Source organism: Neofelis nebulosa, chromosome 10, assembly GCF_028018385.1.
Source record: "Neofelis nebulosa isolate mNeoNeb1 chromosome 10, mNeoNeb1.pri, whole genome shotgun sequence".
Taxonomy (NCBI): domain Eukaryota; kingdom Metazoa; phylum Chordata; class Mammalia; order Carnivora; family Felidae; genus Neofelis; species Neofelis nebulosa.
In genome coordinates, this window is record NC_080791.1 from 77,780,084 (window position 1) to 77,799,625 (window position 19,542).

General features: G+C 34.7%; 1 protein-coding gene across 2 annotated transcripts in view; it reads left to right on the top strand.

The window, feature by feature from the left end:
• SLC17A6 (solute carrier family 17 member 6) overlaps positions 1–19,117 on the top strand; it is a 41,100-nt gene extending 21,983 nt beyond the window's left edge. For both annotated transcript variants that reach the window (XM_058688472.1, XM_058688473.1), the window contains exons 4-12: positions 254–368; positions 1,315–1,402; positions 1,947–2,033; positions 4,763–4,905; positions 8,544–8,693; positions 15,042–15,174; positions 15,578–15,688; positions 16,199–16,326; positions 17,054–19,117. In XM_058688472.1, the coding sequence (XP_058544455.1) occupies positions 254–368; positions 1,315–1,402; positions 1,947–2,033; positions 4,763–4,905; positions 8,544–8,693; positions 15,042–15,174; positions 15,578–15,688; positions 16,199–16,326; positions 17,054–17,389 (1,291 nt within the window). In that variant the 3' untranslated portion in view covers positions 17,390–19,117. The remainder of the gene's footprint in view (positions 1–253; positions 369–1,314; positions 1,403–1,946; positions 2,034–4,762; positions 4,906–8,543; positions 8,694–15,041; positions 15,175–15,577; positions 15,689–16,198; positions 16,327–17,053) is intronic.
• The last annotated feature ends 425 nt before the right edge of the window (positions 19,118–19,542 follow it).

Here is a 19,542-nt window from a genome sequence, read left to right on the forward strand (position 1 = left end):
ATTTGCAATTTGTGCTTAGATCTATGAAGAAAATAAATACAAGTAAATATAACTGGATTTCTTGAGTCTTTCTTTTATTTCTTGTGCTTTAATAATATAACATTTCAAGATGGTCAAGGTCTTTATTTGTAGTGGCTAGTCAATGAAGTCCAGAACACATTTTATTCTTTTGGAAAAAGCAATGTACCTTAAAATTGCTTTTAATTAACTTGACCTGAGATATTTAGATCTGCTAACTCCTTTTCTTTTTCAGGGTTTTTGGAGCTGCCATACTTCTTACCTCTACTCTGAATATGCTAATCCCATCGGCAGCCAGAGTGCATTATGGGTGTGTCATCTTTGTTAGGATATTGCAGGGACTTGTTGAGGTATGGAACCGCAGGATGACATCATCTTAAGGTTGGCATGTTAATCAGAACCAGCAGGCTATCTTTGTCTTGATCTACAAATAAACATTTTATAAGGTTGTGTCTACACAGTATGCTTAAAAATTGGAAAATTGGGCAATCAGATATTTTGTGTTTAAATAATGCTAAAGTACAACTGTGACTGCTCGTCTCCTCTTCTCGAGAATTGAGTGGTATTAAAGAAATGTTTAATGACTATTTAACTTAAAAAAATAAAAAGGACAAACACTTTTGTTAATGTGCTATGATAAGAATTTTTGAGTCCGTCCTTTCCTGGTGATAACCTGGTGATAACCTTTTGGGAGTTTTATACCAAGTCCCCGTTGGACTCGAATCATGATTTGAGTTTTCACTAAAATGTTTCATTGACTATATTCTTTGGGAATTCAGAATTCTCCTGAAGTATAGTGAGAGTAGGTAAATCAGATAAGTATTAAGGCCCTTCTCTCCAAAAAAGAAAGAAAAACTTGATAGGATCAAAATAACACAAAATGGATAATTATTTTAAAGGTCTTAAGTTCTAGATACTACTTTTAGGAAGTGTGAGCTTCAAGGATCTAATCTTTACCTTCTTCTGTATGGATTCCTTATATTTGGGAATCACTGTATTTAATGCCTCACGAAAAGGCCTCCCACATTTCTGGAGCTGTTCAGAGTTGCAGATGAATGGAGTAATACTTGAGGGTTGGGGAGAATTTGGACAGGTCACTAAAAAGCCATGTCTTACTTGATCTGGGCTGAAAGTTTTTAAGGTGAAATTTCAGGGAATTAGCAAAGAGCTGTGAGTAGCAGCTTTCTCTAATACCTTGGGCCCATTTGAAGGAGATAGCCTCAGAGAAGGGAATGAGCTTATTTTTCAGTTACCCTGCATCCTAAATGGTGATATATATATCTTCCCCCATCACAGGGCGTCACCTACCCAGCATGTCATGGGATATGGAGCAAATGGGCTCCTCCTCTAGAGAGGAGTAGATTGGCAACCACCTCCTTTTGTGGTGAGTACCACATGCAGATGGAATTATGGTAGGTAAAAGTTTAGGAACAACTTGGATAAGAACCGAAAGTCGATAAAGCACATCTCTAAAACCATTTGGGGTGTGTGTGTGTGTGTGTGTGTGTACATGAGGAAAGGTTTTTGACCACCAGTTCAATTTCTTTAATTCTTATCGGTCTCCTTAAATCCTCTATCTCTTCTGCGTTTTGTATTTTTCTAGGAGTTGATGATCCATTTCATCTAAGTTTTCAAATATATTCATAAATAATTTTATCGTAGCCTTTTTACTTTATTTTTTTATTATAGTCTTATTATTTTTATACCTCTTTTGTGTCTTAGGGAAGTAGGTCAGACACACTTGTGTAGTCCTGTATCACTGGCTGTGTATGTAGACATATATATGTATTTGTAGGTACAGGGGTACAAGTGTGCATGTACCTAAGTGTGCAAGTATGTGTTAGTGGGAGCCAACCAATAAACGTGAGATGAAGTCAGAATTTGTATTTATTTCACTTACCTTCCTCCCATTCTCCCTTCTACTTTAGGTTCATATGCTGGAGCTGTGATTGCAATGCCTTTAGCTGGCATTCTTGTACAGTATACTGGTTGGTCCTCAGTATTCTATGTCTATGGTATGTTGCATTTCTCTACAATAAAGTTATAAGAAATGTATGTAAACTAAAACAAAGTGATAGATCACTGAATAGACTCCTGCATTTACTCACGTTTCCCCCATTAATAATCCTTTGTTCATATTTTGGGAAGATCAAGGAAAATGTCTTTATGATTCTCCCTACCTTGGTATTTATTGTTTTTAAAAACAATTACATTGCTGGTGGCAACGTTGTGATGTATGACATATATTGTCCTTGAATATGAAAAAAAGTTAGCTCTTGATTCATAGCCAATTAAGAGGAAAGAGCTAGGCAGCACCCACTTTTCTTTCTTTGCTTTCTTAGTTATTCTTAGTTATTCTTAGTTATTCTCCTGACCCTGCTTTTTCAAGGCTGAATAGGGGTAGAAAGCTGGAAAACAATAGTGGGGTTAATGCAGCAGTGCAGTTTTGTGATGAAATATTAACTGTCAGCTGCAGCAACAGACATTTTCGTCTTCATTATTCCAGAATTAAATGCGATGAAGCCTTCAAATGGAAATAAAAAAGGACCCGAAACTCTAAGTCTGAAGTCCCTTTCTGTTCACTTTCTAACCAGAACCAGAAAGCTTACCCCTTCAAAGTACCCCTAATGTCTCTCTCTAGATTCTTTTTTTTTTTTTTGTAACAATCAGAAAAAGAGAAATATAAGAGAGCTGGATTCCAACTGATGTCACTGATTAATACCATCTTTGGATGTGGGCCGAGAATGTGAAATATTAATGAAGTCATGAGGTAGAACCGGACAGTATCTGGCTGCTTCCAAATTTGGCATGATCCATTTCCATTTCAGAATGTTCTCATCAGAGCAAATTCTTATATTTGCAGAATATTATTAAATATGCTTTATAGCAGGAGCTCTTATTCTGGTTCAAAAGCCATGGGTGTGTTTTAGATTCATGAATGCCCAAAATTATCAGCCATACATGCATTTGTACATTTTTTCCTGGGGAGATATTTTTATCAGATTTTAATCCATATCTTTCATTAGATTTTCAAGAGTCCATAATTCTAAGAAGTTTAAAGCACATGTGTATAGTTTAAAGCAAATGTAGTACAAGTTAGGATGGCCAGCCATTAAATCCTCTGATTTGTGCCTTCATTTAACCCATTACTTAATTGAAAATATGATGTGACAGTAAAGGAAGAATATTAATTTCCACAAAGCACTCATGAAAATCAATCCCATTATGTAAGTTGTATCTCATTTAATATTTATCATTGAGTGGTACAAAATTTAGATATTAGATACACTGAAAATATCACATAGCACTTGCCTACTGTGTGTAACAAAAATTAGGTCTTTGAGCCAGCCACACATTCACTATTAATAATTTAAAAATTAATAAGATATGAACTGAATAGTGGCTTACATTAAAACAGATGACGCATATATAGCAATTAGCTAAATGTCTGGCACTGCAGATGCATTCAGTTAGTGGTAATGATAATTACTACTGAATTACACGAGCTTTCATTTATTGAGTGCTTTTTTTGTGCCATCCACTGTGCTAGTTACTAGTTGCATTATCTCCTTTGACCCTTCTTTGCCACAGTCTTATAAAAATAAAAAGAGTCATCTCATTTTATAGTGGAGGTTTACGGAGATTTCATCATTGATTAGAACATATATCTAATGAGTGACACAGCCAGGATTTGAATCTGGGAGACCCATATGCCACAACGACTACACTCTACCAAATGTTCACATACTATCTAACCCCCAGTTGTGTTCGCTGTCATGTTTGGTAATGAAAAAAAAAGCACGGCATATCAAAATCTGTGGTATTAAGAAACAATTCTTAGAGATTGAACAAGCAGGAAAAAAGTATTAGAGAGATCAGGAGTATTTAGATTGTTACCCAAGGGATAAAGAACAGTAAGAGGCAAAAATAAATGACCATCCTCTGGGAAACCAGAATAAACCACTTGAAATTTTTTCTTTTATTAATTCCTTAGGTTTACATTGCACAATAAGGGCATGATTTAATAGTGAAAGTGCTAAAGAAAGGGATGGAGAAGAACTTGCAAACAGTTTATTGTATTTAACTTTCATCTGCCCAAAGAGTGATCCATAGGCAGCAGTGTGGTACTGAAAATGACATGGTATAGAGTCATATAAAGTGTTAAATGTTACTACATTAATTAGAGAATTTTTTTAAATGAACGATAGCCACTTAGGCTAAAATAATCTAGATTTTATTTAATAGTCTGTTTACTAGACCTGGAGGTGCTAGTAGGAGAGTGAAAGGAGTATTTTTTTGTGTGTGGAAATACACCCACATATTCATATGGAAGGCAAATAAGAAAATAACTCAACCTCTCTGAAGACAGGAATTTTGTCTTGTGCACCAAATACCTCTCACTTAGCAGAGTGCCTGGAATAGTAAGTGCTCAGTAAATGTTTGTTGGATGTATGAACATCTTCCAACCATGCCATTCAATAATTGTTCATTGTGAGTTTCCTGTGTATCACCGTTATTTAATAAAGAGATAAAACTACAGGACCAGCCTTCAGGAAGGTTGAAGTCTAGTGGCATAACACAAGCATAGATGGCTGAAGTCAGTTGGAGAAGCATAAACTCCAAATCACATTCTATAGAATGTGTCTGTCATGAGATTCCTATCATTTTATTCCAGCAAATGATGGTTAACTAAGGACATTTATGATAGATTTTTGCCTTTTTTCTTTTGAACTTTTGCTTGCAGGAAGCTTTGGAATGATCTGGTACATGTTTTGGCTTTTGGTGTCTTATGAGAGTCCTGCAAAGCATCCTACCATTACAGATGAAGAACGTAGGTACATTGAAGAAAGCATTGGAGAGAGTGCAAATCTTTTAGGTGCAATGGAAGTAAGAATTTTATTATGGTGTATATTCCTGTTCTTATTCCTCATCTCACCTCCCTTTGACCAACCAAACTACTTTCTGAGTCCCAATTCAGCGAAACCAATTTGGTGTCAATCATGATTGTTTTCTTTCCTCCATCCATATTTTCTGAGTTAGGAATGGTCACTACTTCCTTTACCTATAACTTCTTTTTTTCTTTATCTTTTCTCAATCATCAAATTTTCCCTTGGCTGTAGCTAGGACTATAAACCTAAATAAGCTTTTATAAACAGTTCAATATGATCCATAATTTAAACAAATTCAACAAATATTTGTTAATTTCAGATCACAGGAAATGCCAGATCAGCTAACACAATCATGAAAAGGACTATTATTAGTGTATTGAATTGTCTAAATGTAGGTTTTACACATATCTATTTATGCTACATGTGGTTTAAGAAATCTTAAATTATTGGAATGTCAGTAATAGCTGACATGAAAATATTCTTAGCATAATACAATCTTGTTATTGATAAAATCTTACAATTTTCAGGATTATTGTTATGAAGATAAAGTATTCATATAACATGAACCCCTTTCCTTATTCTGATTTGCTTTCTTGAATGGAATCTATGGAGACAGAAATGCATTCTGTGTCAATAATGCAAATATTTTAGTCCCCGTGACATCAATATATCATAAACATTAATTGGTAAATAGCCATCTGGTACTATTAAAAACTGGGGAACAAAACTCACGTATTTAGATAGGTGCAATAATTCAGCACCTGAACAGAAACTCAATTTCCTTATGCTGAGAGATAGAAGGCACCATGCATGGCTGAAGAACCAGGGTCTCTTAACATTATGCTTCTCTTTCTTTTAAAGGCTCCTCTCCTCATTTGAATTGTATTTTATTCCAGCAGATTCTCTACTTCATTTGTTAGAGAAGGCCTGTCTTTGACACCTCATCCTAGGTTCAAAGGTCTATCAGCCACTAGTGTTGAGGCCTTTAATGAATAGGAAAAATACCATATTGGATATCATACAGAAGTGAAACTTCAGTACTTAAAAACAGTATTTTTATGGTAGTCCCATGAATGGGACAGACTGGCATTAGAACTTTCCCCTTCCTGTTTCCTTCTGTAAATGGCCTGATGGTTTCTAATGGTGGCTACTTAGGAAACAAGTGGTGATGTGGGATGGCATGGGTGTTGGCAGTGCACTCTGGTGCCCACCAGCAGTGGTCGCTGTGCACAGAAGCTAAATATAGGCTGATCCATGGTGAGTTCAGAATTTAGCCTCAATTTCTAGTCGAAAAATGATCTGATCGGCCTATATTTTCATTGTTTAATATACTTCTTTTACTCGCCAGTTCTTGAGAGATTGTGTGTCTAAATCAGACATGTTTTTAAACAGTTAAAAATTTAGTCTAAGTGAAAACCAATTTCTGGAAATGACATTAAAAAGGGCAGCTAGTAGCTTGATAAAACAGCATAGATAATCTCAAACTCCCCATTTCCTTACCTTACTGCTTTTCTGAAAATAGTATTTACTTCTTATTGATGTTTTATACTTTCCTGAAGCTCCAAAAGAAAATTAAAAATGAGATTATATTCCAGGTATTGTACTTGGACTTTATTATTTTTAGCTTTTTATTGTGAACAAATTTAATATATAGCAAAGCAGAAAGAACAGTAACAGAAACATCCATGTCTCCACGGCATAGATGCAACAGTTGTTAACATCTTGCCTTATCTATTTCACTTTTCTTATTTCTGAATGATTTCAAAGTAAATGAGGTATTAAAACACTTGACCCACAAATACTTCATATGCCTCTCTAAAAAAATAAAAATCCTCTTTCACAATTTAAGGGCTATTATTATACCTAAAACAATTAAAAATAATTCCCTGATAGTGCCTAATACCTAGATCGTATTCAAATTTCTAATACCCAGTCCCAATATGAATACCTGGTCTATATTCATATGCCCTGTGCAGCTATTTCTTTGGAATCTGCATCCAATTAAGGATCACACATTGCAGCTGACTGTATTGTCTTTTAAATCTTTTTTTTCCTTAAAAAATTAAATATAACATGTATACAGAAAAATGCATAAATCTTAAGCAAACAACTTGCTTAATTTTTGTAAACACACTTATGAAGCAAACAGCCAGGTCAATAAGTACACTGTTATCAAAATGGTATAAGCCCTCCTACAACCCCTAACAATTTTTAAGGTATAAAATTAGATATATCTTACATTTGATGAAATATTTTACAACCTGAAGAAAAAAGTTCTTAGCAGAGATGTTCCAGGTCTGAATAATAGAAACACTTTCCCAGCAGGAAAAAGTTATTTACTTTTAATAATATTCTGAAGTTATTTCTCATACAAATATAATAGTACAATGCTGACATCCCTGTATTTGACAATTTTTATTACCTGTGAAATAAGCATATTTATCTGGCATTGTTTTCCCAGAGCATATTCAATTTTAAGAAATTCATCTATGATGTTGTCACTGGATATTTTTATTCAAAGCCACAGAACTCATATGTTATTAGGCTGTGTTTTTGTTTTTGTTTGTTTTTCTTTTTTGTCTTATATATATTTGTGATCACAAAATATAATTTCTTACTATATTACTTTTAAAGTGATCTTGAAAGGTTTAGTTAGAGTCACAATCAAGACTAGCAATTCTAAGGTTCTATATCCAGGAATAATTACCAAATCTGTGCAAAAAATGGTTGTCTCTTCTTTTACTAATTTGGTCGGTTCAAGGATCCCAACCTCGCGTTAAACAGAGTTATTTTAGGCTATTGTTTCTTCACCAAACTCTATTTTGACATTCAAAATAAGGTCATTGAGAAAGTGCTTGAGAATAGGAGAGATATTTTCAGGTCTGAAAATATTAGTCTTGAGGGGGAGAAGATAATTGCTTTATGTTTGGGCATATAGAGGATCTTTAGGAATATTAGGTATAATTTTTTAATGGTTATCATAAGCAAAACCAATCATGTTTAGGTTGTTAATTTTGAAATGTTTTCAATATCACAAATAACTAATTATCATGTGCCCATGGTGTGATGGGTGGCCACTTTAATCCAGCTGTATACCATATGAGTTTTACAGAACCTTGCACTTTAGCATCACAGAATTTATATTGAAATCCATTGTCTTTCAAGAGAATTTATAGATCTGTAGTCGTATTATTGACTTTAGATAGCGTCTAGAATATTGCACTCTTAATTTTTCTTATTTTTCTTCTGACTATATTGGATTTTCAATGTTTTAGATAAGATATTTTGGATACTAACAAGGTCACTGATATGGCAATGATCTTTAGCTAAGTCATGATCTGTCATTGCAAAAAAACGTCTTAGCAACTAGGATCTGTGCTTTTGGAATTGTTTTCTATAAACATAGGATCTTACATATTCCTAAAATGTGAACTATCTAATCATAAGAGGCTGATAACTTTTTTTATTCCAATGATTATTCATGCAGCAAAGATTAATTAGACTTGCAATGAACTGTTCATTACCTCCTACTCATGCCCCAACATATACATCCTGAAAATGCAAAGCACTTATTATTCCCATTTAAGTTGGAACATATTTTAAATGGTCAGAATGGCTCTCTGTTTGGGATTTCAGAAATTCAAGACTCCATGGAGGAAATTTTTTACATCTATGCCTGTCTATGCAATAATTGTTGCAAACTTCTGCAGAAGCTGGACTTTTTACTTATTGCTTATTAGTCAGCCGGCATATTTTGAGGAAGTCTTTGGATTTGAAATCAGCAAGGTATGTAAAAATTATCCTGTTTAACTAGTGCATTATTTTTGTATTCAGCTGAATATTAAGTTTCTTTGCCAACATTCTATCTTCTAAATTTTATAAGTTACTCATTTATGTGTCATCTATTTAACAAATAACTTCTGGGAAACAGACTGAGTAAGGTGTTTGAATGTCCGCTTCATTCAGCTGTCTGCTAGAAACTGCTCTTTGTTGGTGGAAATACAGGCAAAATCAGCCTGGTCTCTGCCCTCATGGAGCTTATATCTCAGTTGGGGTGGGCAGCTCTGGAGCCTTTCCCCTATAAAGAAACATAACTTCCTTTAAGTCTCAGATCAGAGATAGTGTTACAGTGAACAAAAAATGGAATTGTATTTATACAATTACCAATCTCTTCTTCAATGCTTTCAAAAATCTCTCTGGCTCTCTTTTCCATGTAAAAGTTTATTTTGATTTGGTCCTGATTGATAGACAAATGGATAATGAAGATGTCATACATAACACACACACATACATGCACACGTGCACACACAGTGGAATATTATGCAGCCACAAAAAGGATGAGATTGTGCCATTTGTGACAACATAGATGGACCTAGGGGGTATTATATGAGATGAAATAAGTCAGACTTTGAGAAAGACAAATACCTTATGATTTCACTCATATGTGTAATCTAAAAAAAACCTAAATGAAGAAACAAACAAAAAGCAGAATCAGATGTGTAAATACAGAGAACAAATTGGGGGTTACCAGAAGGGTGGGGAATAAGGGATGGGCAAAATGAGTGAAGGGGAGAAGGAGATACAGGGTTCCAGTTATGGAATAAATAAGTCATTGGATTAAATGACGCAACGTAAGGAACACAGTCAATGATATTGTAATGCCATTGTGTGGTGACAGATGGTAGCCACACTTGTGGTGAGTGTAGCAAAATATATAGACTTGTGGAAGCACTTTGTCATACACCTGAAATTAATGTAACATTGTGTGTTAACTACACTCAAGTAAAAGAAAAAGATTTTAAAAAATTCCTATAAACTTAAAAAAATCTGTCTGGCTAAAAGATTTGAGATAGCAAAAAAAAAAAAAGCTGAAAACAATCTTATGTGCCATTTATTCAATTTATTCATTTAACAAGCTTTTGTTGAACATGAGATGTGTAGGATTCAGAGATAAAAACATGGTTCCTGTCCTCAAGAGTTCACAGCTTGGTGGTATAGACGAAAGCAATTAGTTACCAGTTACAGCACAGTATGCTAAATGCTACAGACATTCGTTCATAGCTGTGAAAATGTAATCATTTTGAGACATTCCGTAAAGATAAAATGAAAATGAAAATACAACTTCATATTTATAGAAGGATTTGAAATTTACAAGGTCCTTTCATATTCATAAACAACCTTGTTTGGTTGACCAGCTGGATAACGATCATCATTTCTATTGATGAGGAAACAAACTAGGGAAGGTATTTAAATTGCCTACGGCCAAGCTGGTAATATATGCCAGGATCGAGTTGAAGCCCTGATCCTTTAATTTATGTTTCATTTCCCTTTACTATGCTATTCAAATTCAGGTAGACCCTATGTTCATTTAAGCACTTAGCACAGTATCTGTTGAATACCATCTCTGCCAAGCCCTTTGCCGAGTACTGAATACACTTGTCTGTGCTGGCAATGGACTTGCCATTTCTCTTCATGTCATTACATACGTCCAGCTGGGCTCGCTATTCATATTATGTCTCTACTTGAAAGACTATCAGAGGCCTGGAATTGAAGAAAACCTGAGTTTAGGAGAAGCTATTCTAAGAGCTCTTTTGTAATCCCTGTTTCTAAGGAAACTGTTTCCTCCATTCCTGAGAAGAATGGCTGCTTTAGATAGGCCTCTTCTCTCTAGAGCTGATCAAACATTGCAGGGTAGCCTTTGGAAGCTCTGAGAGGTGTTATACTTCTCAACAAAGGCTGCTGGAGGTGTGAGTCCATTTTCATAATCTAGGACAAATATGACACTGAGACGCTATTAATAAAGTCAGGTCTCATGGGGAAAAATTGAAGGAGCCAACTGATGTTAATGAAACTGTGTGGTCATTCTGGCCCTGTAGCTCCACTTAATTGAAAATGCTTGAGTAAAAGCAATGATATTTTGCAAAACCTAAATACAATAACCAGATGAGTTGATTTGATTCACTTACTGTATTTTTAACTAAAATTGTAGGTAAATTCTACACACACAGATTGGCTTGAAAATTTTCATTATACTGGCTTAAAATAAGTCACAGACTTCCTTGAAAAATGTGTAAAGGAGGTAGTAAAATAAATAGAACATGGGTTTTGGATCCAGGCTGGCATGGCTCTGAATCCAAGCTGTACAATAAACAATTGATACATAACCTAGTGCTGATGTTTGAATGCTTGCCAGCCCCAATTTTCTCTTGTACAAATAATTCCATTAATATCCTCTTTCAGAACTCAGCAAAATGTAAGCAAACTAAAATATTTAAATGGAGAGGGCTCAGTTGGTTATGCTCTGGCTTTTGATTTCGGCTCAGGTTGTAATCCCATGGTTGGGGAGATCAAACCCCGTGTCAGACTCTGCTCACAGCATGGAGCCTGATTGGTATTCTCTCTCTCTCTCTCTCTCTCTCTCTCTCTCTCTCCCTCTCTTAAAATAAATAAATAAATAAGTAAATATTAAAATATATTTAAAAGGAGGATAATTTTCTCCAACCTTAGTTAAAATGAGTATCTTGCAGACTCAATGACAAGTATAATAGCTTAATCTTCAAGTAGACTGACTCAGGTAAAGCAGAAACATACACACACACACACACACACACACACACACATACACACATATGTATGTTGAAATGGTATATCAAGGGAAGGCCAGTGCTTGGATTAACCAGTCCTTTGAGAGGTCAGGTTAAAAGAGATAACAAGTGACAGGAGACATTGATTCCTTTTGAGTTTCACATTTAGGGGCAGAGAAGAAGTGTTGAGTGGCTGCTCTTTGTTGCGTGGTAACCTGCCAATTTCTACAAGGACTGTGACACAGGTCGGGAGAGAGGAAATCCAGACTGTGAAGCACAAAGAGGAGAAGCACAAAGAGGAGGGTGCACAAAGTCTAATGACCTGGAGTTTCTATGAAGAACCAATCAGTTGTAGTCTATATATACTGATAAAAAACTATATCTATATATAGATATAGCTATCTAAACTTTATCTACCTATCTATCTATCTATCTATCTATCAAGTATATGTATCTAACTATATTTAGATGTAAAAACATTTAGCCTTAAAATAATGAGCAAAGTACTGTGTGTTTATCATAAATAATGATACTCCCAAAAAGGCTTGATCATTCTGATAACATGTGATCGCAAATGATTAATTATGATAAGTCACCAAAAGCTGAGAAGATAGTTGAATAAGTTACACAGAGTTCTGCAACTTGGCCCTGATGAGGTCGCATACAGAATATATAAACATTGTCTAAGGAACTGGGAGATTCAGTACCTTCAAATATTAAGTCAGCGTGCTAAAATATTCTCAACTTCTGTCTCATTAACCTTGAGATTGTTAGCTTCTTGTACTTCCCACAGTGTTTTCCTGAAAGAATAAGTAATAATCATAGCTTTATTTTTTGTTTATCCAAAGGAATAAAATGTTTATTGAGTAGATAGTAAATAGCAAAGGGTGTTCAATTTGAGAACTTTTCAGATGTCTCAAACACTGGTCACGATGCAGGCCAGTTGTGTGGACTTCAGAAATGCAGGTCACTCTTAGGCTTTGTCTGCCTCTGAATATCAGACACATGACATACAATTCTACACAAATCCAGCATGGTGTATTTCAGAATGTTTTCTTGTCTGATGGTTTCTCTCTACACAGTGGTTGCTTTAAATATATCTACTGTAGTTAAGAATAAAGAACACTCTGCTTTTTTCAAGGTGCTGTTCTGAAAAGCAATAATGTTTGCTTTAATGTCAATTTAGCTTATACTTTTACTTCGTCCACATTTGTGTAACCTCTACTAAATGCCAGTTTTTTTCTTTAATATGAAATTTATTGTCAAATTGGTTTCCATACAACACCCAGTGCTCATCCCAACAGGTGCCCTCCTCAATGCCCATCACCCACTTTTGCCTCCCTCCCACCCCCCATCAACCCTCAGTTTATTCTCAGTTTTTAAGAGTCTCTTGTGGTTTGCCTCCTTCCCTCTCTGTAACTTTTTTTGCCCCTTCCCCTCCCCCCTGGTCTTCTCTTACGTTTCTCAGGATCTACATAAGAGTGAAAACATATGGTACCTGTCTTTCTCTGTATGACTTATTTCACTTAGCATAACACTCTCCTGTTCCACCCACATTGCTACAAAAGGCCATATTTCATTCTTTCTCATTGCCAAGTAGTATTCCATTGTATATATAAACCACAACTTCTTTATCCATTCATCAGTTGATGGACATTTAGGCTCTTTCCATAATTTGGCTATTGTTGAAAGTGCTGCTATAAACATTGGGGTACCAAGTGCCTGTATGCATCAGCACTCTTGCATCCCTTGGGTAAATTCCTAGCAGTGCTATTGCTGGGTCATAGGGTAGATCTATTTTTAATTTTTCGAGGAACCTCCGTACTGTTTTCCAGAGTGTCTGCACCAGTTTGCATTCCCAACAGTGCAAGAGGGTTCCCGTTTCTCCACATCCTCTCCAGCATCTATAGGCTCCTGATTTGTTCATTTTAGCCACTCTGACTGGCATGAGGTGATATCTCAGTGTGGTTTTTATTTGTGTTTCCCTGATGAGGAGTGATGTGGAGCATCTTTTCATGTGCCTGTTGGCCATCCTAAATGCCAGGTTTTGAACTGAACTAAAAGTATTCACACATGTTAACTGGTTTTATTTGATTTTTCTTTCTCAGATGGTTAATAGTACTAACCATAAATTGTTAAAAGCCCATTTTTTGACTCAGGTGAAAATGGCTCAATATTTGGTTCTGGAAATCACTTAGCCCTTTTAAATTACACTCTCTTCATCAATACGAGAGAATATAATAAGCTTTCATCTGGATAAAAGAGATAGAATTAAATAACTCATATATTTAAGCTATTTAGGAGTTATTCACTATCTCAATTAATTATTGTAACAGCCTGACTCTGTGGTTGTGGTACAATACTTATGCCATTGTAAAATACAGCAATTTTTGTCTCAAACTTTCAATGATCTAACATGGAAGACGTTTTTATACACAAATAACAGGCTTTTTCCCAGTACTTATAATTTGCCAAGAACTGTACTTCAAATTATACTTAGGGAAAACACTTCCTTATATGTTTATATTCGAAATTTACTAAGTCCATATATACAATTAAAATGCATTTTCTTCATACTTAGTGCCTTCATGATGCCTAGAGAAGAGTACCTTGCACATAGTTACTGGCCAAAAAATGTGTGTTGAATTGATGCTTCTAGGTTAGATACGAGCCATTTTGTATGAAATTAATACAGAAACTATATACCACTGCAGGACAATGTGACCAAAAATTGACATTTGACATAGAAAATACCTAAAATTAAAGAACTTATTTTCATTTTCCGGGCTAAATTTAGCTTAGAAACTAACTATGAAACTCATAAGAGATACACATTTAAATTGCACTTAGGGTTTTTAGCCTTATTAAGAATTTAAAAAAATTTTTTTTAATGTAGCCTTTTCCAGCCTTATCCAATATGTTTCTTGTGCCTCTGAGTCTGTCTCTGTCTCTATCTCTCTCTCACTCACTAATGATGAAGTTCTCCAAACACATTTAAGAATATAATGGGGTGCCTGGGTGGCTCAGTCGGTTAAGCGTCTGACTTCAGCTCAGGTCACGATCTCGCAGTCCGTGAGTTCGAGCCCCCTGTCGGGCTCTGGGCTGATGGCTCAGAGACTGGAGCCTGCTTCCGATTCTGTGTCTCCGTCTCTCTCTGCCCCTCCCCCGTTCATGCTCTGTCTCTCTCTGTCTCAAAAATAAATAAAACGTTTAAAAAAATTTAAAAAAAGAATATAATATGGGCACATAAATGTGAATCAGTCTGTGATAAGATTCAAGATAATTTATTCATAAACTCAAATTTTACTGATTCATCACACAGAAAAAAAGCATCCTCTTCCAAAAGACAAAAAGTAAATTTACTTAGCTTTTCTCATTTATTCTGTGGAAGTTATTGCTTATTCTAGGACTAAGTGGTTATTTGGAGACAGTATTTTATTTCCTTTCTTTTTCCATAAAGAGTTTATGATGGATTCAGAAAACCAAGACCATTAAGTTGCCCATATTACTTATGGTCACATATATGTCTCTTCTTTTTTTTCCCCTTCAGGTTGGCATGCTATCTGCTGTGCCACACTTGGTAATGACAATTATTGTACCCATTGGAGGGCAGATTGCAGATTTTCTAAGAAGCAAGCAAATTCTTTCAACAACTACAGTAAGAAAGATCATGAATTGTGGTGGTAAGTACATAAGTGATGTTAAGGACATGATTTTGGCTCACAAACTGCTGATCTACAGGAGTGAGTAAATTTTTCTGTGCGTATCAAATATGCAGCACAATTTGTGTCTTCGTTGTTCATTTATAATCATTTCTCTATCTTCAAATTTTCATAATTTCTAGTTTTAAGTAACCACATAACCAACTTTCCCTGCCCACCACTGAAACTGAAGATTGTCTTCAATGTTTTTATTAAAATGAAAGGCTTCAGTAATCCCTGTGCATATACTGTTCTTATTATTTTTAAAATAGACTTCCTGAAATGGTTTGCTATGTCAGATAGGCATGAACGTTTTTAGCAGTTTTAGCTCATTGGAAAAATTTACACAAATTTGTGAAGTGTTTCTATGTGTTTGTTTCTGAAGGTTTTGGCATGGAAGCAACACTGCTTCTGGTTGTTGGCTATTCTCATACTAGAGGTGTAGCTATCTCATTCTTGGTCCTTGCAGTGGGATTCAGTGGATTTGCTATTTCTGGTAAGATATGTTTTTAAATTTATAAATGTAACACCCTGATTTTTGCTGTTAATACACACACACACACACACACACACACACACTTTCCTTTCCTCTTTAATATTCTGGCTGTTGAAAAGTTACTCATAATATTTCCACTAGAAAATAAAAAGAATAAACATTTAGAAATAATAATTTGGATCTGTTACCACTAATTTCTCTCCTGCTTACCCTCCTCCTCCTCCTTCTTCTTCCTCTCCTTCTTCTTCTTGTCCTTCTTCTTCTCCTTCTTCTCTTTCAGAGAAAATCTCTCTGTAGTGTGAGCATCATATTTTAAGTATTGTGTAAGAAATAATACCTCATACTCCCATTATATCCCTGAGCTAGATTATCAAAAAATACTTATTGAGCACAGGCTGTATACCTAATATCTTCTAAAGAGGGCGATGAGTGTGGTAGAGAATATTCTACAGTCACCCACTTCTAAGAGGTTTAGAATTCTCTGAGTTTAAGCTTGTGTGTATGTTTCAGGTTTCAATGTTAACCACTTGGATATTGCTCCGAGATATGCAAGTATCTTAATGGGCATTTCAAATGGTGTTGGCACATTGTCAGGAATGGTTTGCCCTATCATTGTTGGTGCAATGACAAAGAATAAGGTAAGATGGAAGTGTTAGTTTTAGAAGATTCTCTCTCGTGGTAAAAAAAAGTTCCTGTGTTCTGTTTGACATTCTCTTTGTGGTCCTGTCACCAGACCTCTGAGTAAGGGAGATAAAGGAGGCTCAGAAGAAAATCTCTCTCGAGGAACTCTGAGGAAGGTTTCTTTCCCAACCAATAAACAATATGGTTTCCAACACCTTTTAATATTTCTTATATTTCTGGTTTGGCGAAACAACAAAAAAACTTTTTTCTCTTAGCTTATTAGAACATGAAAATAGAAGTCTTCTGAGCTTTATTTGGAAATGTCAATTCAGAATCCACAGGTATCAATGGAAGAATATTATTATCAGGTATTTGTCCTTATATGTAGAGCTTCAAAATTATGGTTCACCAAAAAAAATAAACAAAAGAATTAGGAGGAAAAAAAATATAAGTACATGAATGGAAATTAAAAGAGAGATTATGGGTATTTTAAAAATTAGCAGACCACAGATATATTTGGAGTTTTATTTCAGATCCTGAGATTTACAAAAAATGTTAGTTAATGAAAAAGCATAGGATTATGGAAAATTTCTATCACAGTATTTGCTTTATATAATCAGAAGAGGGGTTTCCCCTAAAGATAGCATTGTATGAAAAGCTTGATGGTGGTGCATTCAAAGAAGATGTTATGCTTTTTTAAACACAGGGAGTTTGTTCTCACAATGCCAATTTTTGTCACTACAGTCACGTGAAGAGTGGCAGTATGTTTTCCTGATTGCTGCCCTGGTCCACTATGGCGGAGTTATATTTTACGCAATATTTGCCTCAGGAGAGAAGCAACCCTGGGCAGATCCTGAAGAAACAAGTGAAGAAAAATGTGGATTTATCCATGAAGATGAGCTTGATGAAGAGACAGGGGACATTACTCAAAATTATATAAATTATGGTACCACCAAGTCTTATGGTGCCACAACACAGGCCAATGGAGGTTGGCCAAATGGTTGGGAAAAGAAAGAGGAATTCGTACAAGAAGAAGTACAAGACTCATACACCTATAAGGACCGAGATGATTATTCATAACAAAGCTAATTGCTGGATTTATTTTTAGTGTTTGTGATTAAATTAATTGTGATTGCACAAAAATTAAAAAAAAAAAGTGATGTAAACACATAAACATATCAACCAGGCAACTCTTGCTATAAAAATGAATCAAAAAGACAAACAAACAAAGAAAAAAACTCATGAAGTTTCCATCAAGTGCAATCTGTAGAAGTTGTGAAATGCCATCATTTCCATTCAGGTCATCCATTTTTGCGTTTGTGATTTAATGGCTGACTGGTCAAAATTGTAGAAGCAAGTAGTTACTCTTTGGATTCATGTGAGCTAAAACTCATCACCATTTAATAAAGCACAACTAAAACAGTTGGCACATCCCATCCTACACAGGTTAGGAAGCCAAAGCTACTTGATCATGCAAAATGCACTTATATATTTGTTACACTGTATTGCAAGGTATCATGCAGAAGTCCTGTTAAGAAAACTAAAGATGTCATGTTGGCTGCATCAGGTGTTGGCAACATTTATTGAATATAAATTATAGAGTTGATATATCTCTCAATTAGAGAAGAATATTGTGGGCTAGCAACTAGCAAGGTGTACTAAATAATTATTGTTATTACATAATGTGGAATATTTTGTTGGTTCTGAAAAGAAATATCTTGCAGTGTTTTATATGAAATGCTTGTGTGCATATACTTATATCTGTGAAAGAGAACTTGTAAAGTGGGGGGTATGCTTCATGTTCTTCCATTCATTTACCTAACAGTATAAAACACTTCACACTTCAACAAAATCTGACATTTCATGTAGCATATCACATAACTTTTTTGCAAAAAAATATAAAAAGTAAATAGACTTTAATGTATTTTTTATTACAACTTTGTACTGGTTGTAACTTGCATTAGAAAAAAAAAGATACACATGCCATAAAGAATCTAATAAGAAATTTACTACGGAGATATATCCCTTAAAATGCAATATTAACAACAAAAGAAATAGAAAATTGTTTAGATATTCTTCTTCCTTAATAATGAAATACTATATTAACCTTGTGCCACAGAGCTATATATAATATGAAAAGATAAACTTAATAGAGATACTGTAAGTAGACAATTTTATTATTTAAAGTCCCATTTAAAAGACCTTTGTCTTAAATATATAGGACAATAAATTATATTAAAAATTATATCTCTATATATATCTGTATATCTTATACATATCCATACACAAAAACATAATAAACAATCTTCACAAAAAACCAAAAATAGCATACACCTCATGTTGGGTTAGGGGACTGCAATTTCTACTTTCATAGAGTCATAGAATTTTAGATGGGGCAGAGGCATTTTGCTTGTCATTTCTTAATATAACTCAACAGGAATTGCAACATTTGTGTTCCAAGCAATAAGTGCAATGCATACAATTTCCTGTCTGTATATTATCTTCATTTTGCTTGTGGTAGCTGTCTGGGTGGTTGGAATGATTTTTTTTTTCTTTCAAAAGTTGACATCAGACCTCTTTATAATGTTCTAAATGATAATAACACATTTCCCAATTCAATGCAAAATATGATTGGTGTATTTAATTGTCTATTCTGGATATTTGATCTGTTCATTGGTTCATTGTACTGTGCTAGTGACTGGAAATCCCGCTACTGCAAATAGAAAACATAACATTTGTTTTAAAGATGCAAACCATCCCTGAACCTTGAGAAAATAAAAACAGCCTTTGCTTTGTGTCTCAAAGTGATGTAATGTGATCATGGCTTTTGTTGTGTTGAATGAAAAGATGTGGACTATCATTTTGTTGCTGCAAAAAAAAAAAAAAAGTTAATAAAATGCTCTATTTATCCTTTTGTAAAAATACAATACATTAATTTGGGTTTATTTTATTTAGTTTGTAACATTAATGCAAATTTAACTTTTGTGTACTCCAATGAAGCCAAATCTAGGCTCAAGAATAATAATCTTTTTAGCTACTTGAGATTTAATGGAAAAACATGGCATTCTTTAGATTGTATGGGATGTGGTTCCCTAGACAGAGTTTTACATCAAGGAATAGGTCTCTGAGTCAAACTCTATCTTTCAGTGATGGACTTCTCATAACATTTGTGCTAAGCTTAAAAATTTTTAGGAAAAAATTCAAGTTGTCAGGTCAAGGATGCTATACAGTTT